At 46.5% G+C, this 27,761-nt stretch overlaps 2 protein-coding genes across 7 annotated transcripts in view; both read left to right on the plus strand.

The window, feature by feature from the left end:
* Ttc12 (tetratricopeptide repeat domain 12) overlaps positions 1–14,543 on the plus strand; it is a 56,744-nt gene extending 42,201 nt beyond the window's left edge. For 2 of the 6 annotated variants that reach the window (XM_040285232.2, XM_078047028.1), the window contains 5 exons: positions 255–356; positions 1,535–1,634; positions 2,419–2,644; positions 9,750–9,826; positions 11,753–12,249. In XM_040285232.2, coding sequence (XP_040141166.2) covers positions 255–356; positions 1,535–1,634; positions 2,419–2,644; positions 9,750–9,826; positions 11,753–11,835 — 588 coding nt within the window. In that variant the 3' untranslated portion in view covers positions 11,836–12,249. The other 4 variants (XM_078047026.1, XM_078047025.1, XM_078047027.1 and 1 more) reach the window with 4 other exon arrangements.
* Positions 14,544–14,635: 92 nt separating this feature from the next.
* Positions 14,636–27,761, plus strand: part of Ankk1 (ankyrin repeat and kinase domain containing 1) — a 36,764-nt gene continuing 23,638 nt past the window's right edge. The window contains 2 exon segments of the mRNA XM_078047030.1: positions 14,636–14,762; positions 17,180–25,529. Coding sequence (XP_077903156.1) covers positions 25,345–25,529 — 185 coding nt within the window. The 5' untranslated portion in view covers positions 14,636–14,762; positions 17,180–25,344.

Raw genomic sequence — 27,761 nt, forward strand, 5'->3', positions numbered from 1 at the left:
CCTGGGTAAAGCTGAAGTCAGGGGGGCCTCTGTGATCCAGGGGGCAGTGTTTGAACTGCCTACCTCGCAGCTTCATTAACAGTAACCATGCTTGCCACAGGTGACTTGGCCATTACATTGTTTAAAAATCCAGGTGCGTGTTCTGCTTCTGATACTAATGATTGCTTTTGCTTTGCCAAACTTCTTGTTAACTTTTAAAGGTCATCAGCATTTCTGAAACAGACATTTAATCATTCTCTTTCTGTTTCACACAGAGAGCTGCTGGTGTTCTAAGCCGGACCCTTTCTTCCTCTCTGAACATCATCGAGGAGGCTGTGAGAACAGGAGTGGTGAAGAAAATGATTAAATTCCTGAAGGTAAAATGGCCTCACGGTCACAACCTCTAAGATTTCCAGGAGTGTTATTTTACTCAGGGAGCAGAATGAAGGTGGGCTTTGTTCAGTAATGTGCCTCTGTGCCATCCCTGCTAGATTTTAAATTTCCAGAATGGGGATTCTCTTCAGCTTGTCCACCCAGACAATGCTCTGAACATCAGCAAAAGAATAAGTAAATTCCTCTTCAGATACATCCAGAAAAAAAACTGCTTACCCTTCCAGCCTAACTTCAAATTGTATGGCCTCTGTCCTTTAATGAGACGATTTAAATGGCTTTTTGAAAGGTTTTCAGGTCAATTATTTTATTCATGGGCTCATGATGCTTTAAATAGTTATCTGGAGATTGCTGGATATAACTCCATTTATGAGACATGGAGGCTGTAGAGTTACCATGTGACCAGAGGATGTGGGAATTTCCCTCTGAAATGAGTGCAGGGGAGCCAAACGAACAACTGGTTCACCTGAAAGGGCAAAGTGCATTATTAGGCTGCTGTGTCTGGATCCCACCTGCATGTGTCCAGTGAGGCCCAGGCATGTTAGCACAGCAATACTGAACCCCAGGCTGAGGGGGCAGGAGGTGTGGAGAGGGTAGGATGGTGGGTCTGAGTTGAGGCTGCCACTTGGACGATGATGTCATTCCCTCTAAACAACCTCTGTAGCCCGGCAGAGGCTGCAGATCCCAAGTTCACACAGCAAATTGTACAAATATACACATGCATATTAAAAACCCCGCCTTAGGTAGTTTTAAGGGTTATGATTTGATATATGTCACCTCTTATGATGATCTAAGTTCATGATGTTCTCTACAACAAATGTCAGCTTCATTCTCAAAAGCTGAAAGGACACAGGAAGGCCTTTCCCTCTCCTTCTTGGTAGATCTACCTATCAACAGTATCATTCTCCTCTCAGCCACTTGCTCAAAGCCCTCTAGAGGTGTCAGGTATACATGACAGGCCTACGTTCCTGCCTAAAGTATGAGCTATTAGAAGGGTATGTGAGTGACAGTCTCTCCCCGCTCACCAGGAAGCTCATGCTATTCTCAGTGGAATTTCTCTTAGAAGCTCAGAAGGCCAATAGCTCTACTGTGACTTCTTCCTGTGCTTTCTGGTCAAGAATTATCATAGATTGATTTTACTTTTTAATTTCATCCTGAAATCTAGACAGGAGGCCAGACTGCATCACATTATGCTATAAAGACACTGGCTATCTGCACAAATAGTTATCACGAAGCGCGGGAAGAAGTGATAAGACTCGATAAAAGTAAGTGAGGATTTCATCAAGGCACCCCCATCCCAGAGGTTCCTCCACCTTGAGGCTGCAGAGGGAACTATGGCCATCTGCAGTATTGGCATAATGAGATGTCAGTTCACCTCCAAATAGGAAAGGATTTCATTAGCCTCTTGGCTATGCACAGGTAGAGTGCCCAGGGAGGAGGCCCAGCTGAAAGACCACTCCAAGGTAACAGGGTGGATTCTGGGAAACCTTCTCCTCTGCCCAAGTTAAACTGAAATGGTTTCTAAGTCTACTTAAACTGACCCAGCACCAGCTTTCTTCCTTCACAGAGGGAGGGGAAATGAAAACAAACCACTTTCAACTTTTAGAGATGAAGGGAAGTAACAGAGTCTAAGCCTAACACCACAGGTGACTGATGAAGGGATGGGAACCCAGAGGGAAGAGACAGGAGGTGGGCACATTGCCTCCCGCTCAGGCTGCCAAGTGGGACTGTCACGGTTATGGGGCGTGGAGAGACTTTGGAGAAGCAGACCTGCCTGGCACACTCAGCTCATTCACACAGCAACTGTGTTGTGCTGGGTGCTGTTCTAGGCACCTGAGATACTGCAGGGACACCGGGAGGAGTTGAGGAGGTTGTAGCACTCAGTGGACATTTTCTGAGTGTGAGGGAGCCCATTCTTCCCAGGGTTTCTGGGGAAGCTCAGCATCCACCATTGCCTCCCTGCCCCCCGCCCATGTTCCATTGCCAGGCTCCTTTTAGGGGATCCAGAGGAGCTTGTTCCTTGTTACTTGTTCTCATCTTTCCCTGTAGAGTTCAACATTCTGATGAAGCTGCTCAGCTCGGATGACGAGATTCTGGTGGGCAATGCTGCCCTCTGTCTTGGCAACTGCATGGAGGTACCCAAGATTGCATCTTCTCTGCTGAAGACAGACCTGGTGCTGGTCCTGTTAAAGCTTGCTGGTAGCGACTCTCAGAATTCAGCGGTGCAGCTGAATGCAGGCATTGCTCTGGGGAAGCTGTGTACAGCCGAGCCCAGGTACACTAGCCACCACCGAGCCAGGCCATCCCAAATGCTGGTGACATTTCAGAAAGAGTGGGCCAAGCCAAGCACTGTTTTGCAAGGGACCATATGCCACATGGAGTTCTGTTGGGAGCCCTCATGCCTTCTGCCTGGGCCTCTGTGGGGCCTAGCAGTTTCTTCCCTGCAGGAAGTCTTCCTCAAAGGAACTGGGGAACACTCAGCTTCCAACTCAAGAGGCATCAGTCCCACACACTTACAGCCATTGTCTTTTTGCCCCTCATTCTCTCCATCCTTCTCTCCTTCACTTGCCCCCATTCCTCCTCTCTTTCTCACACCATCTCTCCTCCTCTCCCACTCTCTGTTAGTCAGCTTTTCATCACAGTGACAAAATACCTGAGAAAATCAACTTAAGAGGAGTAAAGGTTTGTTTGGCTCACAATTTCAGAGGTTTCAGTTCTTGCTCACTTGGCCCTGTGGCTTTAGGCCCATGGTGGCACAGTACATCATACTGGGAACATTTGGCAGAGAAGGACTGTTTACCTCATGGTGGCAAAGAAGCAAAGATAGACAGGATGGGACTGGGGTCCCAATGTCACCTTCAAGGGCATCCTCATAGTGACCTAACTTCCTTCCAATAGCTCCACTTTCTAAAGATTCCACCACCTCCAGTAGCACCAGACTGGAACCAAGCCTCTTAGCACATGGGCCTTTGGGGGACATATCAGGTCCAAGCTGTAGGACTAAGGATGCTCTTCAATTGGTAGAGCACTTTCCCAGCCTGCATAAGGCTCTGGTTTAATCTCCAGCACACACACACACACAAAATCCAAACTTTAGCAACTTCCTTTCTCTTTCTTTACTTTTCCAGAACAGGTTCCAACTTGGTTGGTTGGTTGGTTGGTTGGTTGGTTAGTTGATTGATTGCCTGGGTCTAAACAAACAAAGGAATATCCAGTAAGGGTGGCATTTTTTTCACTGGAGGAAACAGAATGGAGAAGCAGATATTCAGAACTCATGTCTGAGGCCACCCAGCAAGCCAGCTCAGGAAATCTTGACTTTAACTCTGTGCATTGCTTCTTTTTGCTCAGGCTCCTGCTCTGCTCTGCTCTGCTCTGCTCTGCTCTTGCTCTGATGTGCTTAAACATCCTGGTATGTGTGTGTGTGTGTGTGTGTGTGTGTGTGTGTGTGTGTGTGTGTCTGGAGGGTGTTCCCCTAGCATAGAAGCAGGGAGCCTTTGGGGCTGAGGGGAGGTAGGCTCCTTACAGCTACACACCTCTAATGCCTCTGTAGAATGAGAGGGCTGGCTTCCATAACATCTGAGGTCCTTTCATATTCTGTCTGGTTGATCAAATGGAAGGAACAGATAAAATCTTTCTTCTACAGAAAGCAGGGCACATTAGCTAAGAGGAGCTCAAAGTGGCAACATGCTGGGGAGTCCCCGAGAACATGGTCCCATCTGATCAGCCTGTCACACTTGCCACTCACAGCAAGAGTGTTTTCAGCATGCTGTGGTCTCCCTGTGAGCTTTCCCTTTGATCTCTTGGGCTCAGCTCACCAGTGCCACAGCCACTTCTCTTCCCACTCAGAGAGATGGGCTAATGTTCCCAGCCAGCTGCCACATGAGATAGGGATGGCTTGGAAATGTCACATTTCTGACCTGGATTTGGTGTTCCGATTACAACAGGTTTACTGCTCAACTGAGAGAGCTTCATGGGATGGAAATTCTCAACTCTACAATGAAATACATCCAGGATTCTTGAGAGAGGTGGTGTCTGTGCTATTTTGTAAACACACACCAAATGTTCTGGGGTGATGATGTGCTAATAAAGTTCTCTTAGATATCCACTCTAGAACTGAATGTTTATTTTCAGTGTGTTTGTCTCGTGTGTTTTCACTGGTAAGAAGAGAGTGGGCATCGATGGTGACTGTAATGGAAACTGCTTCAGCGAGCTCAACTCCATCATCCACCTCTGAATCTTCCCTCCCATTCTGTGTAGTCTGGAACCCAGCCAACACAAAGCCACATTTTCCAGACCCCTTACAACAACACTTGTAGATGGGAACCAGATCCTGCCAGTTTAAGACCACTTCCTGCCCCATTTGCCATCTTTTGCTGGCAACATGCTAGAAATGCTAGGTTTCTTGGCAGTGACATTTTGGCATCTGCTTTCCGGCTCTGAGTGCCTTGAGATAGACAAAGTGGCAGGAGTGGTGGCAGCTTTCTGAAACCCAGCACAGCTATGGCACGTGCTCTTGAACTCAGTGGGCCCAGTGGTCCAAGTGGCTGGCTGTCAGAACAGCTCTGTGCAATCTTGGGAGTCATTTGCAGATGCCATGCCTGGCACCCTACAGCCCATCCAGTGGTGTCATATGTACCCATGCTGTGTGTTAGATTGTTCTCTACTTAAAATGCCAGAACAGGGCTTCTGTTTATGCATTGAACCCTGACTTATGCATACATTGATTCCTCTATCCTTCTTTATGCTTCTATCCCATCCTCAAAGACACTGCTCCCTTTTCATTGACCCATGTCCATAAAACCTTAAACCATAGCCACCTGTAGACTCCAAGTCCCTAAGTGAAAAGTCTAGTGAGACTACTATGGCTTTTTAGTTCAATCACTTGGTCATTTTAGAATAGGAGACAGGATCTACTTTTGTTATAGTTTAAATATGAGGACATCCTCCAAAACCTCATGGTGAGATAATGCAAGAATGTTCAGAGGTGAAAAGACTGGGTTATGAAAGCCTTTGCCTAATCAGTGCATTAATTTCCTGCTAGAGATTACCTGGGTGATAACCCTAGGCAGGCAGGATGTGGCTAGAGGAGATGGGTCATTGGGTATGCCTTTGGGGTATATATTTTGTCTCTGGAAAGTGGAGCTGTGTCCCTCTGCTTCCTGGTGTGATGTCCTCAGCTGCTTTCCTCTGCCTCACCCTTCTGTCTTGATGTTCTGCCTCATCTCAAGCACCTAGGTATGGAGCCAGCTATCTTATGAACTGAATCCTCTGATATCATGAGCGCCAAGTAAACTTTTCCTCCTTAAAATTGTTTTTGTGAGGTCTTTTGGTCACAGCAATGAAAACTAAAACAACCCTGTACAGTGAATGACAAGAGTCCCCTACCAAAGTTCCAAAGAATGGTGTACCCTGCTACCTCCCAGTTATGTGATTGGGTAGGTTGCCTCATCTCCCAGGCTGCTGCATCTGGGAAAACTGGAATGGCACCTGGCCAGCCTACCTCTCATGTTGCTGTGAAGGTTAAATTAGGGTTTGGGGGTATATAGTTTGGATCTGAAATGTCCCCCAAAGATCCATGTGTTAAAGGCTTGGTCCCCAGCTTGGAACTCTTGGGAGGTGGTGGAAATTCTAAGAGGTGGGAGAGCTTTGGGTTACAAGGTCGTGCCCTTAGAGGGGGCTAATAGGACCTTGGTCGTCTTCTGTCTTTTGCTTCCCACCAAGAAGTGAACAGTGTGCTCGGCAGCCATGTGCCTGCCTTATGCTGGCCAACCTCCAGAGGCCTAAAAACAGCAGGTCCACCCAACTATGGACTAAACCTCTAAAACGTGAGCCAAAATAAACACAGTCTCTTTATAAGCTAATTATCTCAGTATTTGTACAGTAACAACACTTACTGACACCAGAGATGAAGGCATGTTAGGCATTACAGCACCACACAAATACACCAAGCATTTCCATCTTGAGGGGTGTGTGGGGGGGCTACTATGATGTTGGTGGATTTAGGTTTGAGGGTTTGGGAATGGGTAATTTTACATCCTTTAAGGAATCAAAGCTGGATGTTTTCTGAAACACTTAGGAAAAGAAACCTCCAGAGAGATCTTACTCAACACACACAAAGAGACGATTCTTCCTAGGAGAGGCAGTCATTGGCTTAAATGGTGTTTGGTATTGGTGGTGGGGGGTGTGGGACTGGTTGGAAGAATCACTAACCCAGAGGCCCTCACTCTGGGGTTGGGGTACCACATGGGGCTGGTGTGAGCTCCCAGGAGTACACTGTGCTGGTGCCATATTACTCTCCCTGAGTGGCAGGCAGGAGACAGGCCTCAGAGAAGCTGGGACCTGCCCACTCAATACTGTCATGCAAACAAACACCCTTCAAGAGGCTACTGAATTGCAAAGGGGGAATGGCTTGATGCTAAACAGCAAGAAGAGAAAATTAGAGGCTGCAAAATGTGCTTTTTCAGTGAGAATTCAGTGGAGCTTTGAAAATGGAAAAAGCTGCCTCTGTGCACACCCGACAGGCTTGTCTGATTCAGCTCAGGCCCTCCTTCTCCAGCTCTTTGGCTGCACTCCTCCTTCCTGGCTCTTGAACATGGCTATTATAGGTGTAATCTTATCGCTGAAAAGTGGGGAATGTCAAATTTTATTATTTGTGCTTCAGAGCACCTGTGAGAGCAGTAATCTTTCTCACTTTGGAGGAGGGTCTGCTGCACCTGAGGCATGCCTTCCTCTCACAGATGGGAAGGGATGTCTTATAAACAGGTGCTACTTCAAGGTGAGCTACCCTTCCCCATCTTGTTACCCTAATGCACATTTCTATGCAAGGGATCTAGGCAGCATTAAAAAAAAAAAAAAAAAAACTATGGATTGTCCTGTGGGCCAGCAGCCACTGGCACCAACCATACCACCCTCAAGGTACGGACTATTCAGGGAAAGTAGAGTCTGATGTTTCCTTGGACAAAGGAGCTGGGATCATCCTAAAGAGGATGTGACCAAGATGGAGCTCAATCTCTGTGCTGAAACCCAACAAAGATACTAGAAAACAGACTAAACAGCTGTCCCCTGCATTCAGAGATGATGAGACATCAGCAGTTGTACTGGGCAGCCAAGTGACACTGAAGTTAAATAACAGGAGGAAATAGCAGGAGGGGCACAAGGTGATGCCACAGCTCAGGGACTGCTATTGGAAGTAATTTTTTTGAGGCCTGACTACAACAAGAGCCTCTTGGCTTGGAGAATTTGGAGGAAGGACAGAAGATGTTTAGTCCTATGATTTTTTTTAAAGAGAGAGAGAGAGAGAATTTTAATATTTATTTAGTAGTTTTCCGTGGACACAACATCTTTGTATGTGGTGCTAAGGATCAAACCTGGGCCACATGTATGCCAGGAGAGCACGCTACCGCTTGAGCCACATCCCCAGCCCTGATTTTTTTTTTTTTTTTGCAATATATCTCATTTTCTTTCTTTTTATTTTTGTATCCCAGGGGCATTTAACCCCTGAGCCACATTCCAAGCCCTTTTTTAAAATATTTTTTAAATTTTGAGACAGGGTCTCACTCAGTTGCTTAGAACTTTGCTAAATTGCTAGAGCTGGTTTTGAATTTGGGATCCTCTTGCCTCAGCCTCCCAAGCCTCTGGGATAACAGGCATGTACCACCATACCTGGCATAGATCACTTTTTCTGTCTTGAAATCATAGGCTCTCCTCCAAGCCCAGTAAGAGGAGGAAATAATTGGAGGTGAAGAAAACACATTCAGAATGACTCCCTTTCCCAGTGTGAGAGGGCCTTTGCCTTCTTGGGCTGGTGTCCTGTAGCTCTGCACAGAGAGAAAATAGACCCCGCCAGTGCATTGAGCACCTGCTCTGCACCCAGGGTAAGCTTCACAAGGACCTGGTGAGGCAAGGTTTTTTTTTGTTTTGTTTAATTCTCATTTTAGGAGTACAGAATCTCAGAGAGAATAGGTACTTCCTCACCTAGGGTCCCATAACCAGTAAGTAGGGGAGTCAGAATTTGACCCCATGTTGTTTTAACTCTTTCTGTAGAAAACATTTTGCTACTTACTAAATGCAGCCTGCAGAAGTCATCATCCTTCTCTAGCCTCGGTTTCCTCTCTTTAAAATAAGAGCAACAACCCCTACTCACATTCTTTGGTTGGATATAATATTCATGAGGTACCTAGGACAGGTGACTGCAAGTAGAAGACATTTGTTTCATGGTGAATATTACCTTTCTTTTCCTTCTATTTTCTTTTTAAGAATTGAACTCTTATTATATTTATTTGTTTTTATGGGGTGCTGAGGATTGAAACCAGTGCCTCACCTGTGCTAGGCAAGCGCTCTACCACTAAGCTACAGCCCCAGCCCGGAATATTACTTTTCTATCAGAAATGACCACCACGAGACACTCTTTTATGCTCACAGATCTGCTATCTCCAGTTCACTGGAGGCAAGCATGTTTACCTTTCTCTTTGTGCCTGGAGAAGCACATATGAGGATCCCTCCAAGCCCAGCTGCCAGCCTGATTTCTTATATTATATCCAAACAGCAAGTTCTGAGAACTCTAGTCCTGGCTGGGATGGTGTTCTAAGCATGTTCTGAGCCCAGGAACAGTGCTTCTCTCCAGGAACCAAATGACTGGGCCCTGCCAGGACCTGGGGCTGGGCTGCATTTCTATTAGCAGGACACCATGTGTGGCGAAAGGTATTAGAATCAGTGCCTCAAAGCCCCCTCTCCAAACAGATGCCCCTCTGTTTCTTGCTATTTTTCCTTAGTTTAGAATCAAGAAAATGGTAGATTCCATCAACTATCACTCCAACCACACATCCCTCAGGATATTGTTAGTTCTTTTCTCCTCAAGTCCCACGGCTGCATGCCCGACCCACAGGCCAAGTCACTGAGAACAGGGAAGCCAAGCCCAGAGGAACCATCACCTAGTCCCCTGCTCCATGTCCTGCAGTGGTTGGTTGACAGCCAAACACTGGGCTTTCAGAATCTGAAACTGGTGGGTTGACTAGTTTCTTTTTAACAAGATCTCTAATTTGTCCTCAATTTCAAAAAGGGAAAATGAAGAATGAGTTCTCCCTGGAGACATTCTGTCCCGTGGTCTGAATCTGCCCTGAGGCTAGCTCAGGCTTCTCTGGAAGACAGGGAGCACTGTGCTGCCACCGAGCATCTCAAACACCCCCAGTTCTGGAGCCAGACTCTTGTCATGGCCAGTTTAAGGAAGCTGCTGTGTGTGACGGTGGCTGTCTGCCAGATGTGCCAGTCCACCTCAGCCTCAGCATCACTCCATTGTCACAAATCTATCTCCAGCCTCACATTTACACTTTTAATCTCTAGCAGCTCCATCTGCTCATTTAGATCCTTTGTCTCCCCTCCAGCCACAGCTCGCGTGTACGCATGCCCACGCAGAGTTCATCTCTCCGCAGCCAGGAGATGAATTTTCACATGAAAACGGGTAAGCTGGTGTGCACTAGGGATTTAGGTTGGATCACAGGCATGGCAAGATAGAATTGTTGGAATACGTGGTGAGAAAAAAGGCTCTTAGAATGTCTAAGCTAAAAATTATTCAGGGATCACATATCCAATATCAGCTTTATTGGAATCCATCTGATTTCGTTTGCTTAATACAATTCCCTGACTCAAAATATCCAGCCCACATGTCCTCATTTTACAAAACAGAAAGCTGGGACTCAGAAAGAGCAATTCTCCTTGTTCCAGGACCCTTGACCTAATGGTTTATAGCAGGGCAGGGATTCCAGACCCAGAAACCCTGGGGGGTAGCCTATTCCAGCAGGTTGCAGGTACAAAGCTGAGTACCACTCTTTACAATTTCATAAGCTCAGTGAGTTGCTTGCCCCTTGATTGCCTTGTCTTTAAGAGAGGGGAACATGCCCAGTGCAGTGGTTCATGCCTATAATCCCAGCAATTTGGGAAGCTGAGGCAGGAGGATCACATGTTCCAGGTCAGCCTCAACAACTTAGTAAGACCCTGTCTCAAAAAATAAATAAATTTAAAAAAGGGTTGGGGATGTACTTCAGTGGTAAAATGCCGCTGGGTTCAATCCCCAGTTCCAAAAAAAAAAAAAAAATAGATGGGGTGAGAAATATGATTCCTACTTCATGGGGTTGATTTTGTGAACTTCGCACTGTGCTTGACACAAAGTAAGCCCTGAGGAAGGGGAAGATACCTCTGCCATTATACTGGCCTCCCTGCTTTCCCAGAGGCCCCTGCCTGGCCATCGCTGTGTGCTCTTTTCTGGAGCTCTTAAACATAAGGGCTGTAATCAGGGTCAGGAGCATTCCTACATAATCCTATTCCAAAGGTAGGGTAAAGAGGAGTGGACTTCCAGGTTCAATGTTATCGAGATTTAGATGGGCCTGCAGAATTGGAGAGCTGGGCTGGTGAGGAGAGTTGGTAGGAATGCAGGTAGAGTGAAGGGCAGGTCCAGGGAGAGAAGGAAGGATTGAAATGAGCATTTAGTGGTATTAGATATAGCTGAACACTGCACCACATTGTCAACATCAGGGGAAAGTAAGAAAGACAAGCATTGGATTTGGTTCACTTGAATGATTGCAATTGCCTGCTTACTGATCTCCCTGCCTCACCCAGATTAAAGCACACTGTAGCCAGAATAATCCTCTTTTGTATTTTATTAATTATTGGTGCATTAGATTATACATAATAGTAGGATTCATTGTGACACATTCGTATATGCACATAACATAATTTGATCAATTTCATTCCCCAGCACCTCCCTTTCCCTCCCCTCAACCCTCTCCTGAGCTCCTTCCTCTCAGAGAAATCCTCTTAAACACTATTTCAGTATGTTGTACCTCTTCTCAGCCACCTTTATACAATTGTCTAGAAGATAAAGGGCAGGGCTGCTGATATAGCCCAGTTGGTAGAGTGCTTGCCTTGCATGCATAAGGCCCTGGATTCAATCCGCAGCACCACACACACACACACACAAAAAAAAAAAAAAAAAAGGGCAAATATCCTTGCTGTATATGAGTGTGTATGAGTGTGTGTGTGTGTGTGTGTGAGAGAGAGAGAGAGAGAGAGAGAGAGAGAGAGAGAGAGAGAGACTACAGAACTATTCTAATTTCCCAAGATTTTACTGATAAAGCACTCATTATTTTACCTACACTACTATATGATGTATATGCAGTCTTTACACTACACATGAGTAAGAGCTGATTCATAAGTTTTAGATATAATTTAAAATAAACAACGTATCTATTATTAATCCTCAAATTACTTTTTCTCACAAATAATAGCTATAAAATTTTACGTGACTTTTGCACACAACCCACCCAGTAGAACCTTGCTGAACCATAAAGTAATCTTGGTCTTAGGGTCATGTTCTCTGGTTCCCATCTAGGCCATCAAGCCTGGGTCCCATGTCTTTGTGGTTCCTTGTGGTGTGCTGGCATCCCGTGGAAGCCTGAGGAATGTGCTGAGTGACAGCCCGCACTGTGCCTTTCTCTTCTTTGGCACTGGCTCCCCAGTATTGGTCTGCATGTGTCCCCATGCTTTCTGCACCTGCTGTTCCCCCCCCACATAAGAAATCCTTTCTTCTTTCCTCTCTAAATTCTACACATTCACAAAGCCCCAGCATAATCAAAGTGACAAGTACCTTTTGTTAAATATTTAGTAGGTTTCAGATTCTGTCTAACGAAGTGGATAGTATTATTATTCTCCCCCCCTTACTGATGAGGAAATTGAGGCACAAAGAAATTAAATACTGGCCCAAGATCTGTATCTAGTCCCTCCAGGCACTCCCCTCTCCACATGAAGCCCTCTCCAGCCCACACTGGTTTTTCCCTGTCTCTGAATTTCTGCAGGATGTTGCACTTTTAAATATTCATTGTTATGAAATTCTCTTCTGTGTTTTTATTTTTTCTCTCCAACTAGAATTTAAATTTATTAAGGAAGTCTTACAGATAAGAATAAGAGAAATAAGCATAGACTGATTTTAATAAACTTACTTACTCTAAGGCCATCCCATTCTGGAGGACAGGGTCTTGAGTCTGTGCTTGGCACTGCCCTTGACCCTGCCCTCAAGAGCGTGTGAAGGAGTTGCCAGTGGAGAGAACGGCTTCCCTTTACAGCATGAGCCCATCTCCTTTGACTCTCCAAACCAGGGTCACACACCCAGTTACCCCGACTCCTCAGAGGCATATGTGGCTGCCACCTCCATTCTCTCTCACAATATCCACATGACCCTGAACTAGATGGTCCCCTTTGTGCTGTTTCTGAGCAAACAGAGGGCAAAGGCCAGCCCTCAAAGGCCTCAGAGAATCTTGGCACTTCAGGACAAGACTCAGCCTTGCAGTGCGTCTCCTTTTTGTGATAACAGCCTCGCATGGGGAAGTGCTTTTAACATCTTCAAAAGGCCTTTCATGTCAGTGATCTCATTTCATCTGCACAATGTCCCTGTCAGGCAGGTACTAGTATTTCCCATTTGAAGCTAAGGGGAGAGAGGCCCAGAGAGTTAATGTCTTGTCCACAATCTCCCAAGGAAACCATGGCTACACCAGTGCCAGCCTCCAGCCTTCACCTTGAACCTCACTACCCACTGTCTGGCCCTGCCCCTCCTCTCATCAGTTTTCCAGCTTAAATTGCCATGTGGTCAACTAGCCTGATCTTTTCCCGTGTTCCCTGAGCGTGAAGGGGAAAATGAAACTCTAACCCTTTAAGGTCTTATCAGAAAGCCTTGCTAATCCATCAGCAGTCTGGTAGATAACAGCTTAACCCTCCCTATTGCAAAGGATTACTTTCACATCTGGTGGGGCCCAGCATGCCAGAGGAGGTGTTGAGTGGTTTCAAGTCTGTGGAGGTCACAGCACTTTCTCTGTGAAAATGGAGGTGCTCAGATTTCCAGGCATCGCTGTTCTCCCACAGGGGCGTTCAGCATCTGCGGGCACATCAACCTCTGCCCAGGTTACTTAAATGACAGCATATTCCCAAGAGGCTCCGCATTCATTCACTCACTAAATATTCAGCAGGCACCCACCATGTCCAACATCACTTTGGGTAAAAAGAATCCTATTTTCTCACCCACTGCTACTGTAGCTTTAGTGAGGCACTGTTAAAGTGAAAACAAATTAGACACAAGCAATCAGAAGCTGCCTGCGATGCTCCCAAGGCCTGAGTCCCCTATTCATGCAACCCATGTCAAGTATTACAGAAACATCTCAATAGAGGGAGGCCCAGAAGGTTCTCTAAACCCAGCCCTTGGATGGCAGGGCCATTACTCCAAAGCCCAGGTGCAGGTGGGTGCCTGGAGTCCTTCAAGCAAAGGAAACTTTTTAAGTCTTCAGAATTCTATTTATCTGCTCTCAGTATTGTAGCAGTTCATAAATGAAAGGATCTTGGCTGATGATACAAATTTTTCCCATGTGAAAGTGAGGCCTTGTAAGAGGTCATTCAGTCACTGGAGCTATGACCTTGGAAGAGATTAGTGTAGTTCTCATGGAACTCCAGTCTCTCTCTCTGATTTCATCCGGCTATGTAATTGCTCTCACAGGTGCTCCTACCACTGTGATGCCATTTACCATGAGGTCCTCCCCAGAACTGAGCCCTATAGTCCTTTCCAAATGCACAGGCCACACATCTGAGGCTCTCGACCATTAGAAGATCAACAAAGGAAATAGGTAGTTTTGTTGTTGTTGTTGTTTTGTTTTTCAGAACTGGAGGAATCATACAAAATTCTCATCAGGCATTGAAGTAGGGATGGTATCTTTGAAATACAGAAACTTCAAATAACTGGACTGTTTGTCGCTATCATGGAACTCACTGAGAAAGAAAATCACTCTCCGCAGGGGTGGCAGGAAATGCTTACTCCACAGCAGGAAGCTAGGAAAGGTTGCCCTCCGTGGGCCACCATCTTTTCTGAAGATACTCTGGAACCAGAGTGAACCAAAAGTCAGAGGCCCCAATTTGACCTCACTGGGCTCATCAACATGATTAGCTCTCTGACTTGGGTATTTGCTTGTCTAGTCTGCGAGGGAATTCCTCCTGTTCCAGGAATGTGGCTGTGACTTTTTTCTTGAGGAATCATGTCTCCCTCATGTTTAGACCACCGGATCCAGGTGAAGCTGACGGTCTTAGTCCCCTGTTGCTAGAGTCTAATACCACAGACCAGGTATTTATAAAGGATAGATATTGTACTGGTCAGTTTGTCATCACTGTGACCAAAAGACCCGACAAGAACAACTTAGAGGAAGAGAATTTTATTTTGGCTCATGGTGTCAAAGGTTCAGTCCACGGTCAGCTGACTTCATTCCTCTGGGCTGAAGGTGAGGCAGAACATCACAGCAGAAGAGCACAGCAGAGGAAAGCAGCTCAGAACACGGCAGCCAGGAAGCAGAGAGAGTTCTGCTCACCAGGTACAAAATATAAACCACGAAGTCAGTCCCCCAGTGACCCACTTCCTCCATCCATACCCTACCTGCCTGCAATTACCACCCAATTAGTCCACATCAGTGGATTAATCCAATGATTAGGTTATAATTCCCATAATCTAATCCTTTCACCTCTGGCCATTCTTGCAATGGCTCACACATGAGATTTGGGGACACCAAATATATAAATCATAACAGGGACAGATTTTAGCTCGTGGTTCTGGAAACTAGAAGTCCAAGACTGGGCAGCAGCATTTTCTGAGGGCCTCAGGCTGTGTCATAGCATGGTAGAAAACTGGAAGGGCAAGCAAGCACATGCAGAGGGGGCCAAACACAAGTGGCATCCCTGTGTTACAATAACCCACTCCTGAGGTATTGCTCCATGAGAGCAAGAATTCACTCACTCCTGCAAGAGTGAATTACCAGATTTACCCAGATCCACGAGAGTCACATTAATCCCTCTTAACAACCTGATCACCCTCAAAGGCCCCACTTCTCAACATCACCACAAAGGCAATTAGATTTGATCCTGGGTTTCAGAGGAAATGAACTGTATTCAAAACATAGCATCCCACACAGAAACTCATGTCCTGCAACACAAAATGGGATCATTCCATCCCACTAACCCAAAAGTCTTATCTTGCTCCAATGCCAACATGGAAGTCCAAAGTCAATTATGAGCTTGTAAAATCAAAATTATTTACTTCAGAAGTACAATTGCAGAACAGGCATAGAGTAGACATTCCAATTGGAAAAGGAAGAAATAGGTCAGAAAAAAACGGGTAACAGTCATTAAGCAAGTTCAGAACTCAGTGTGTCAGACATTAAGTCTTAAAGCTATAGAATAATCTTTCACTCCCTCTATTGCCCTCCACACACACTGGGGGGAAGGATTGGGCTCCAGGGATCTCAGATAGCCCTGCTCCTATGATTTTTCTGGGATTAATCCATACTTTAGCTCCCTTAGCCTGTGATCTCAAGATTATAACTCCCTCAGACTGGTGTTTCATGCTGGTATCTCTGTGGTTGTGGGTGCCAAGGCAGTCTCACCCTGCAACTCCCCTACTAGGCATTGCTCTGGTGAGTATCTTTGTGGCAGCTCCAACTCCCCATTTCCACTCAGTGTAGTCCTAGTAAGGGTTCTTAGCAACTCCACCCATGCGACATGCATTCTTGAAATCTAGGCAAAGGAAGCCTCCACAGTGCTTCTGTTCTGTGTGACTGCAAAATGTCATCAAGGCATTCACCATGTGCATGCATCAAGGCAAATGGCTTGCATCTCTGGAGCTGTGGCAAGAACTGCACTAGGGGCTGCTTGAACCATGGCTGGAGAGGTCAAGGAAGCAGAGTTCAAGGTGGCCTTGGGCAGCAAGCCCTTTCTAGCTTTAAGGCTCTGACATCGTGAGCCCAGGACAGCCTGGAAGAACTCTGAAATGCCCATCAGGCCCCTTCCCAGTTGTCCTAATGATGCACCTGGATCCCTTCTTTCCAGGCTAATCTCGTAGTAAGTGGTTGTTTGGCTGTACCCTCACACACCTTTTCACTCTTTGCAGGGCCAGGCTTTGGCTTTTTCACATTTTAATGCTCTGCTTCCATTTTAATTATAAATTCTGCCTTTAGGTCATTCCTTTGTTCTTACATAGCACCCTATGTGGTCATGGATAGTCAGGAAGCAGTATGAATGCTTTGCTGTTTAGATTTTTTTTCTGCCTGATATCCTAGTTCATCACTCTTAAGTTTGACCCTCTACAAAGTCCTGGGACATGGATAGAACTCAGCCAAACTCTTTGTCAATTAAAAAAAAAATAAAAAGGATGGCTTTCTTTCTAATTTCCAATAAGATCTTCTTTCCATGTAAGACCTCATCACCAGTGGCCTTTACTGTACACATCTCTATCAGCTTTCTGGCCATCACTGTTCTAGAGGATTCAGACCTTATCTAGTCCTCCTGTCTTCTGAGCCCTCACCAGAATTGCCCTTGAGCCATCCATTGGCTCCTTTCCCTCCTAGATCATCTTTTGAACTCCTTAAGGAGAGAGAATGAAATCCAGAGGGCACTCTTATCCCAGCCTGAAGCACCACCCTCTGTGTCAAGTTTCCACACCCAGGTGCAAATTTATCATCACTTAGGTAGTTTCCATCTTACTGGTAAAGACGACTTTGGGCAGTCCTAGGGGCTGACTCTTTGTTTCTGGCCACAACAGGAGGAAAAAAAAAAGAGGCATTTCTGCTGAAGTCTCTCCAGAAGTCAAATGTGATTGAGCTAATATTGACCTTTTGATGCCAAAGGTTTCAAAGATATCTTTTGATAAAGTTCGGATGAGCATAAATATTAGTCAAACTCCACCTGTTCAGAATCAGTTCACCATCCTCTCAGTCAAAACTCTTTCCCTTCTTTCCAGGTTGAAGGAGAAAGGAGAGTGTCATTAATCTCCACTGATGACATAGGGCCTAAAATGACCTATTGCTCAGTCCTAGCCGGGAGGCATACAACCCACCATTGCCCTGAATGAGCCTCATAGAGAGGTCATATTCAATTTGATCAAGATTGTTCCAGCCATATGTTAAGAGCATGTGACTTGGCAAGAGGTAAGCCAGTTGCAAGTGCTGTGGTCAGGTATTGGGTAATTAGGCTTCTCTAGACTTGTAGAAATGGCAGTGATAGTAGACCCTATGTCGGGGTTGTTGAGAGGGACTCAATGAAGTGGAGCACTGTGAATGGAGCCCAGCACAAAGTCAAGGCTCACTGCACATCAAGCCCTATTATTCAATGCTTTGGTCCCTCAAGCCTCACCAGCAATTTCTTATTCATCAGAATTGTCCTTTGCTTGGGAAACTATTATGTGAACATGCACAAACCGTCGACAGTGTTCATAAGGAATCTGACTGGAGGCGGGTAATGGTGATGGGAATCTCTGAGGATCTCTCCAGGCTCTGGGGTGCAGGCAGGAGAAAACCAAAGGAAAATCTGCCCAGCCACAGTATAACCCAGAGCCCCCTCTACAGAGTCTTTCTAGAGGAGTCTCATAAAAAGCCAGGAGTCAGCCTCTGTCCCCTGAGTTTCACCTTTTGCTCATTCCTTCCTTCAGGGAGAGTGAAGGAGCTCCCTCTCTCACACGGAGCACTGGGAAAGCAGCAGTGAGTGAGATCCTGCCAGTTTATGTTCCCAGAGTCCATTTAACTTTTAGGAATTGTATTCTTCACACACACACCTATGCCAAATGGTGAACAAACAAAAACTTTTTTTAAAAAGTGTATTTGACTAACTCTCCATCTCTAAAAAAGAAAGAGGAAGGAAGAACTGCACTAAAAAGAAAATACAAAAAGCACATCAGTCCCGTTTGAGAAGTCCCTGTCCTTTCCTGCAGAGCCAGCAGGCACTCAGAGCTTCCTGCAGCACAATCCATAGAAACCAACTCTTGGGATTCAGGTCCCTCCCTAGTTCCATCTCTTCCTGGTCCATGCCCATCCCACCAGGGCCCAGTGGAGGGAGGATGACACATTTTTCTCCAGATAAACAGGTGGACATAGGACAGCATTTTCCCTGTTGGGTTCCCTCTAATGGGAAAGTCAAGTCTATTTTCTTGCGTTCTCCCTGCCTGACTGGTTATTAAATTTAAAAGGGTTATATTTTAAATTCATAGTCTCTTTGAAAGTCCCGGAGAAAATGCTGACCATGACCTCCTGGAGGTACTGAGACAAGGCCCAGTGTTAGACTGATGCCATTTAAGCCCCAGCCATGACCAAGCATTTCTTCTAGCTGCATGGGGTGGCAGGATTCTTGGGACATTTGTTACTTATGTTTGCCTGGACCCAACCCAGAGTCACAAGCATCCAGGACCGTAAAGAACCTGTGGCCAAACTGGACAGAAGTGGTTCCTGAAACTTAGGGCTTCAGTTTTTGGATTCTGGACACTTAAGATAGCTTTTATCGAAAGGCCTTTTAAGGGGAGACTGGTTGCCATATTGGAAAGGAAAAAAAAATTATATTCTGACAACTCCAGAAATGTTCCTACCACGTTCTTGGTTTCCTCCATTCTCATTCCTCTGTTCATACTCCACCTTGACTCTGAGAAGCACCACTTTTTTGAAGGATTCAGTAACAAGTCCATCTGCTTGAGTCAAAATAATGTCAGCAGATCTCTGGGCCAGCAAACCAGGCAGCTACTGTTAGGCTTCATCCAGTGGGCTGCAGGCTCTGTGAGGACAGTGAGAGTCCCAAGACTCTACCAGGGCACCTTACTAATGCCCTTGGCCTTGGAGCACAGCCTGCATCTGCACCCACACATGTCAACCACTGGCACACAGCCTCAGTGAGCACAGCAAACAGACAGGGCCCTGAAATAATTTGGACAGCAAACTGTTGACATTTTTTTAAATGACTTTTTCTGAATAACTACAGTCAGCCCTCTGGGCTGTGGGTTCTGCATCCACTGATTCAACCTGCTTCAAATTGAAAATGTTTTCTAATTGCATCTGTGCTAAACATGTGCAGATTTTTTGTGTGTGTTGCTGTGTCTCTAAATGATACAGTATACCAACTATTTACTTAGCATTTACATTATATTAGATTTTATTTTATTTATTTATTTATTTATTTGTTTGTTTGTTTTTGTACTGGGGATTAAACCCAGGGGTGCTTAACTTCTAAGTCAAATCTCCAGCTCTTTTTATTTATTTATTTTTTAAAATATATTTTTAGTTGTAGATGGACACAATACCTTTATTTTATTTCTTTATTTTTATGTGGTACTGAGGATCAAACCTGGTACCTCACACATACTAGGCAAAAGCTCTACCTCTGAGCCACAATCCCAGTCCCCCAGCCCTTTTTATATTTTATTTAGAGACAAGGTCTTACAGAGTTGCTTAGGGCCTCATTAAGTTGTTGAGGCTGGCTTTGAACTCTTGATTCTCCTGCTTCAGCCTCCTGAGCTGCTGGGATTATAAGCATGTACCACTGCACCTAGAGTATTAAATATTATAAATAATCAAGAGATGATTTGAAGTACACAGGAGGATGTGCATAAGTTCTATGTAAATACTATGGCACTTTACATAAGGGAATTAAGCACCCACAGATTTTGGTATCTGTAGGGAGTCCTGAAATCCCCTGTAGATACCAAGGGATAACTATTTCAAATAAGTTAATCAGGTGTAACTCTGGCTTTGCTGATAGGTATAGCTCACCTGACCATATGCCCTGGGTGAGACAGTTGCATCCTAGAGGGAGTTAATTTGCTTCCTCTCCATCCTTCTTGTCTCAAGACATCTTAACCCAGTGACTTTTTGTTCTCTCTCAAGGGTTTCTACCTGTCCACAAGGACCAGGTGTTCTCCTTAAGGCTTTCTGTGATCTATGTTGCCTTACTCCTTTCACCTATTATGGAAATACTTTGCTCCCAAGAATGTGACATTACCTGGTAATAAGAACAAGAAGTAGAAGGGGGAGGAGGAGGAGGAGGAGGCAGGCTTTATTTGAATTTTTTAAAACTTCTATTTTGAGATAATCATAGATAAACATGCAAGTTTTAGAAATAATGCAGAGATCTCTTATGCATTTAACCCCATTTTTTCCAAAGGTAACATCTGCTATAACTATAGCACCATATCACAACTGGGAAATTGACAGTGACACAATCTACAGACCTTAGATTTTATCATTTTGGGCATATTCACATGTGTGTGCACATTCATGTGTGTTTGCACACAAACACGTGTGTGTTTAGCTTGGTGCAGTTTAATCACATATGTAAATTCATGTGCCCATCCTCATACTGAAAATACGGAGCAGTTTCATCACGAGGATCCCTGGCCCCATCCATTTATGGCTACACCCACCTCCCTACCACCACCTCTGACAACCACTAATCTCTAGCTCTACAATTTTGTCATTTCAAGAATGTAATATAAATGGAATTATACAGCATGTAACCTTTGAGATTTTTTTTTCACTCAATGCAGTTCCCTGGAGACTCACCTAAGCTGCTGTGTGCATCAGTAGCTGCTGAGCAGCCTTCCACAGTATGTACATGTCACGGTTTGTTTAACCATGCACCTGTGGATGGTCATCGGGTTGTTTTCTTATTTTAGTTATGACATAAAGCCGCAATGAGCATTCATACACAGGTTTTTGTGTGAACATAAGTTTTCATTTCTCTGGGATTGATTCCCCAGAGTGCAATTGCTGGGTGGTATGGAATTGTATGTATAGTCTTACCAGAAACTGCCAAACTGCTTTCTAAAGTGGCTGAACCATTGTGCAGCCCCGCCTACAATGCAGGAGTGGTCCAGTGTCTCTGCCTTCTTGAAGGCATTCACTGTTACCACTGTATTTTTTATTTTTATTTTTAGCCATTCTGGTATATATGTAATGATATCTCATTGTGGATTCCGTTTGCATTTGCTTCATGGCTAATGATACTGAGCATCTCTTCCTGCACGTACTTGCCATCTGCATGTCCTCTTTAGTAAGTAGAATGTCTGTTTCTGTCATTTCTCCATTTTCTAATTGGATCCTGTGTGAGGTTTTTTGTTGGTTTGTTTGTTTTCTATTAATTCTGAAGCCTTCTTTTTATACTCTAGAAATGAGCACTTTATCAAATATGTGGTTTGCTCATACTTCTTTTTTCCTGTCTGTAGTTTATCTTTTCACCACCCTCACAGGGTTGTTCACAGAATGAAGTTTTTGATTTTGACAAGTTCAAAACATTGGTTTCTTATTTTATGAATTGTGTTTTTGCCTTACCCAGAGCAAGAATACTTTCTTCTATAATTTTTATAATTTTACTTTTTATATTTAAATGCATGCCCCTTTGGAATTTATTTGGGGATTGGACATGAGGCTTCATTTGGTTCGCTTTTGGCCTATAGGCATTTGTTGAGGTGCGTTTTAAAAGGTTATAATCCTTATAGCAACCTTTTGGAATGGGAATTATCATCCCATTTTCTAGGTGAAGAAACCCAGAGATATCTGGGAATATTGCCAAGCCCAACAACTGCTAAGTAGAGTGCTCCACAGTCCTTAACCCCTGCTCCTATTGCCCCAATCCACCCCTTTCTTGCTGAAGAATCTGCTTCCTGGGCAGATGTTCCAGCTTCATGCACATTCCTTTATCCTGACTAACATTGCCCTCACCTCAGCACACAGGCTATGAGAGGTTGGAGCCTGCCAGAGCATGCCCTGGTGACCCTGGTGACATGTCTGTAGGGCAGAGAATGGGAACAGATCAGGGAACTTCCCTATATGCAAATAGCTTGCCATTCCAGTCAGGGGAGAGGCTGGCCTCCGTTTTCAGTATCACCCACAGAATTGCAGAAAGGCTCCACCAGCTCACTGGTCTGGGAGTGGCAGCCTGAAAATTTAGGTTCCCCAAAGACAATCACACACACGCATACACAATTCTCTTAATAATTCCAAGTCCAGAAAATTTCCATCCTTAATCTTTCAAAATAAAATGCATTGATAACAGTTGCTAGGAAGGACTCAGGAGCCTCTTAAGGCAAACCTCCCATGGCTAGAGCATGTCTTCAGTCCTTTCTGGGGTGTGTGGATCATAGCTAGACCACAAGCATCTCATTATCCACGCCTGCTCTGGAGTAGGCATGCGCAATTGAAGGTGCTGCATTCCCGCAGCCGGCTTCTCCCTACCCACTGGCTGTGGACTTCTCAAACTGGCAGGACCCAGCCACTTCAGCAGTCCTACCACAGGAAAGAAGTTGGCAGTCTCTGAGTTGACCTTGCTCCTTCCCAAGTCCCTCAACCTCACCCCACTTAATCTTCAGGGACCCAGGAATTTTTTGCCTCTGTGACCTTACACTCCTGGAGCTTATTGAAAGACCACTAGGCTTTGTCCTGGCCCATTTTAGAAGATAGAAGATAGGAGGAGGAGCACCCACCCAGTCTCACAGGCCCGGGTGCTGTAGGTAAATGCTTTGATATATCTATTTTGTCTGATTCCTCAGAGGCCCCAGGAGTGCTGGAACCCACTGTCTGGCTGTTCCAACAGGGGTGAGGGACAGCAGAACACTCTGGCTTCTACATGAGCCTGCCCCTCCACCCTGTGAGGAACTCATGGAGGGACCCTGGCAGCCTGCCTGGAGTCCTGCATGTCTCCTCCTCCAGGGACAATGCCTCCTTCCCTCAATGTTCCTGTGACAGTCCCTGCACACAGCGGCTGGTAGTTCCGTGTTCTGTCTCTTCCTGGAGAACTGCTACAGATGTAGCTGGGCCAAGAGGAACTGCTGAATGGAGGCAGATTGTTCACCTGCCATTTCCTCTAGGGCCTAAGCGGATCTTGCTGATGTCAGAGATGAGAGCCTGAGTCAGACTCCCTCAGGGCCAGGCAGCTGTCTACCTCTCCAGTCTCCGCATTCACCTACTCAGCAAGAGGTGAAAAGGCCTCACCTTGACTTCCTGCTCTCCCTAACATTGATGTCCTCTATTGTCTTCCAAGCTCCATGGACTCCTCACGGACAGGCAGGGCTGCTCCAGTGGCAGTAAGTTTTTTCATGCTTTGCCTCTCTCCAGCTAAAGCAAGCTGGGGACTTCCCTCTGACAATGTCTCTGGGATATGTCCTGCTCTGGATTCCGATTGCACCACCTCCACCCTCTTCCAAGGGAGCATGACTCCCCTCCACTGCCACCACTTTCCCACATATTCCTAAAATTCTGCCCTCCCATCCTGTCTCCTCCTATACCAGACCATTTCCACAGGAACCAAGAGGACTATGTTTGAGTATCAACTACCCCTTCCTAATTATGTGACCATTGACAACAGTAGGCCCTCCAGCCTATTTGTCTCATTTGTAAATAGGGAGATGTTGACCTCATAACATTGTTGTAGATTTCAATATGTCTATAAACCACTTGCAGTAAGTTGCTACTGATCCCAGAATCAAGTTCATGCTGAGTTAATAGTGGCCATCATTGGTCTCCATGACAACTGTCTCCAGGCCCAATCTTCAGTCTTTGATCTGCTTTCTAGAATTCTTCCTGGAGGCGGCTCATAAGATGTTATCAAAAGAACGAGTTCTCTAGTTTCCACCAGGAGTCTCTGTTCACTTGTCATGCTCTTGCTGTTCCTGGGACTCTGGTGGTTTTGTGGCATGCATGAGGGACCCTACAGGTTTGGGTTTAAGGCCAGACATTTTATTCTCTGGTAATATGCTCCAAAAACTTGAACTTGGTAGACTTCAGTCCACCTGCTCCTCTGGAGGTGGGAGATAGCTAACCCTGCCATGCCCTGCCATAGTTCCCCCAGCAGCAACTGCCTCTGGGCAAGGATTCACTCTGTCACTGCCCCTGGGGAGACCCAAGTGTAGAAGCACTTCTAATTGTCCTTGCTCTGAGGGTCTCTGAGATGAGAGCCATTTCCTGGTCTCCAGACCCACTTGGCAGCACCAGGAAACTCTCTTCCCCTTCAACTTGCATCCCCCGGGTGGACCTCCTTCTCTGTAAGTTTCCACTTACAAAGGAGGCCAGGACAGAGGGAGGAAGCACACAGTTGAAAGAAAGAAAGGAGCCCATCACAATGTGTTACTACTGCTTCCCTGGGCTGCCTCCATATCCTATTACCTTAACCCACCAGGATGGCTTCCTATCCATCCAGCACCCAAGTCTGGACTCTACAGGGACTTTTTCTCCCCTCCCTCCCAAGTCTCTGCTCTGAGCTCTCAGGCCAGATTCTCAACAGCTCAACACTGCTCCGAAGTCCTCCTTCCAGAAGAGGGCCTGGCAGTGTTCCAGCTGCTATCCACCCCTGATAATGGGGCCAAGGAGCCCACCTCCCCCATGGTGGCCCTAGGCCAGGGGTCTGATTCCTATGAGGTCAGGGTCAAGAGCATCATCCAGAAGGGAAGCTCCCAGCAGAGCAGTTCCACCCATACCCACACCCTTCCTGCTGACCCTCCTTGGCGACCTTTAACATGCCAAACAAACAAACAAAACCCAACAGTAACAAAAGAAGCATCAAAGCAGCTGACAAACAGATTCAGACCTTTAAGTTTTTGCACTCCATACTTGCTGAGGAGAGGTGGGGTCTAGGTTCCATGCCCCGCAACAGAGACTCCTAGCACAGTCCTGAACCCTTCAAAGACCTTTTACATCTGAGTTATGGGAAGACGTAAACCAATCTCCACTCAGCACTAATCTAAATAAAATGGGGCCAACTTCTCTGGCTGTACTTTTGCTTCTAGCTTTGGGATGCCATCCTTGCCCTGCACCCCTCCCTAGCTCTGGGGTTGAGAGCTGGGGAAGATCAATGGACGATTGAAACTGAGGAAGGGTGTAGGGTGCTTGTGAGAGAGGCATATCCCTCTCCGCAGTTCAGCCGCCTCCATCCCTGGGGGAGCCTTGGGCTCAGGTCCGTTTTCTCCATCCTTGCAGGGCAGGACCAGCTCCTCCTGGGCTGGGAAGGAGGGAGGGCCAGCTTGCCTGGCCTTGCCTACCTTGCCAACCTCCCCAACCTGAGGAGCAGGAAATCAAGCTCCTGGCTCCTTCAGCCACCCAGGCTGCCAGGAGTGTGCAGTGTGGGGAAGGGCCAGGGTGGTCCAGCCCGACTGACCCAATGGCCACCAGCCCCCTGGAGCAGCAGCTGGGCAGGCTCACTATCTTCACCCTAGATGACTTCAAGGACGACTGGCATCAAGTAGCCAGCGGTGGCTTTGGTCACATGTTCCAAGCTTGACACACGCACTGGAGAACCCAGTATGCCATCAAGTGCTTCCCTTGTCTCCAGCACGAGGCCACCAGGTACCTGCCACCCTGCCCCTCTCCTTTCATAGAGGAGAAACTGAGGCTAGGCCAGCTTCTGGCCCAGGAAATGCTGAGAGAAGGATGGGCTGGGGTTGAGGCTCCACCCCACCCACACTCTCAGGGCTAGACTGGGCTTCTTGAGAGGTGTAGCACATTCTTTTCCCATGGCCATCTGGGTTGGGTCCTGCCCAGCTGCACGGGACTGGGGAGACTTGTGGGCCGGAGATTGCTCAGTCTGCTGGTCTGGTAGCCTGTGCAGGTCATTGACTGGCTCCCATTCAGGTCCTGCTGGAAGGTCAAGTCCGGGGTGCTAGGATCTCTGTCCATTTTTTGTCCCTGGCTTTTGTCACGTGTACCACTGCTACAGTCTGCATGCCTTGCTTACCATCTCTTTCCCACTGTGTGTTCCCATTGGGTTCGCGTGCACATGCTGTGTGCCTCCACCCCGTCACCATGCAGGAGGCACTTGTAGTGTTAAGTCTCAGCACAAAAGTCATGTCCTCCTCCCAGAGGTCCAGGGACATCAATAGATGCCTGAAGGTTTCTTACTTGGGTGCTATTGTCATGTTCTCTGTGGTCACCAAGCAAACTCTCCAGATACACTTCCCTAATTCGCAGACCCTCACCCACCCTGTGGAGAGTGGGAATGAGACTGTCTCCCTCCCACCTCCACCTATTGGTTTCTGGATAGGGTCAGATGGTTCTAGGATTTGTCCAAATCATTTATAACCTTTGAAATAAAGAACAAAAGGAAATGGATGGCTTCAATGTGACAACACGGTTACACAACGATGATACCTCCAGCTGAGTTTTTCCCCCAAGTTCCAAGGATTCCCAGTGGAAAGGGGTAAGGAACCAGTGGTGACTAATGGCTGCTGACTGTGACGTGCTCCACTGGAATAGTAGCATTGCTGTGCTAGGTCCTTCTTCCATCTGGTCAAACAGTTTGCAAACGCTTATTGCTCTCTGCTTATTGACTATGTGTCAGACACTGTACTGGACCCTGGCAGGGAGTGATGACTGTGTCAGATGTGTCCCTGCTCTCCTAGAGCTCACAGGCTGGAGGGAGAAGGACAGCCACCTGGTAACCCCATGTGTACACGTAAATTGTGACTGTGAGACATGTAGAAAGGGAGCTTTGCCACCCTCAGATACACTGTTTGAGCTCAGAGGAGGCTAACATCCCTCCCAAGGACGTCACCCCAGCTGAAATGTGAAGTGTTGAGAGCCACAGCCAAAGGGGCCCCAGCAAACTTCCAGCTGCCAGCAAACTTCTAGCTGCCAACTGATTGGCTCCTCTGCGGTGATGCTCATTGGGCTGTTTCTGCAATAGAAGGAAGACCTGTGCAACAATCTCTCTTTGGTTCGTATGTAAGAAATCACAGTGAATGAAAAACCCTGTGAATGTCTGTAATCCCAGTGACTTGGGAGGCTGAGGTAGGAGGATTGCAATTTCAAATTCAGCCTTATCAATTTTTAAGCAACTTAGTGGGACCCTGCCTTTAATAAAATGTAAAAACAAAAAAAGTCCCCCAATGAGCAGATCCGTGGTCTGAAAGGGCAAGGAAACAGCCCAATGAGCATCACCGCAGAGGAGCCAATCAGTTGGCAGCTAGAAGTTTGCTGGGGCCACTGTGAGCCAATCATCAACTGGCAGCTGGAAGTTTGCTGGCAGCTGGAAGTTTGCTGGGGCCCCTTTGGCTGTGGCTCTCAACAGTGAGGAATGAGTAAGAGGCAAGCAGGCGAGGAGGTTTTCCAAGAACAGGCCCCAGAGTGCAAGGGACCTGGGCAGGAGGGTCGTGTAAGAGCGAGGACGGGAATAAGGCCATTGTGGCTGATGTGGGGACGAAGGAGCTTTCCCCCTGGAGGGGCGGTGGCCGGAGAATCAACCAGGCCTCTGTGTGGAGAACAGGGTGGAGTGAGGCTGGCCCAGATAGGAGACTGTTGTTCTCCTTCAGGCAAGAGGTGATGGGGCCCACACAGGAGCATTGGTGACAGAGATGGGGAAAGGAGTGGACCAAGCAATATGTAGGAGGTAAGACCATCCCTTCATGGTGCTAGGTGGGCTGTGGGGGGCACCTTGAAGAAGAGGGTTGTCAGGTGCATGTGATGTTCCACTTGCCAAGGGAGCAGAGGTCCCCAGGACCACCCATTCTGTGACGCGGGGGTGAGGCCGCCTGTCTTTGGTCCACTGCTCCACCTCTGGGGTCTGCCACATCATTAGTGTTC

This window comes from Ictidomys tridecemlineatus, chromosome 4 (assembly GCF_052094955.1).
Source record: "Ictidomys tridecemlineatus isolate mIctTri1 chromosome 4, mIctTri1.hap1, whole genome shotgun sequence".
Lineage (NCBI taxonomy): Eukaryota > Metazoa > Chordata > Mammalia > Rodentia > Sciuridae > Ictidomys > Ictidomys tridecemlineatus.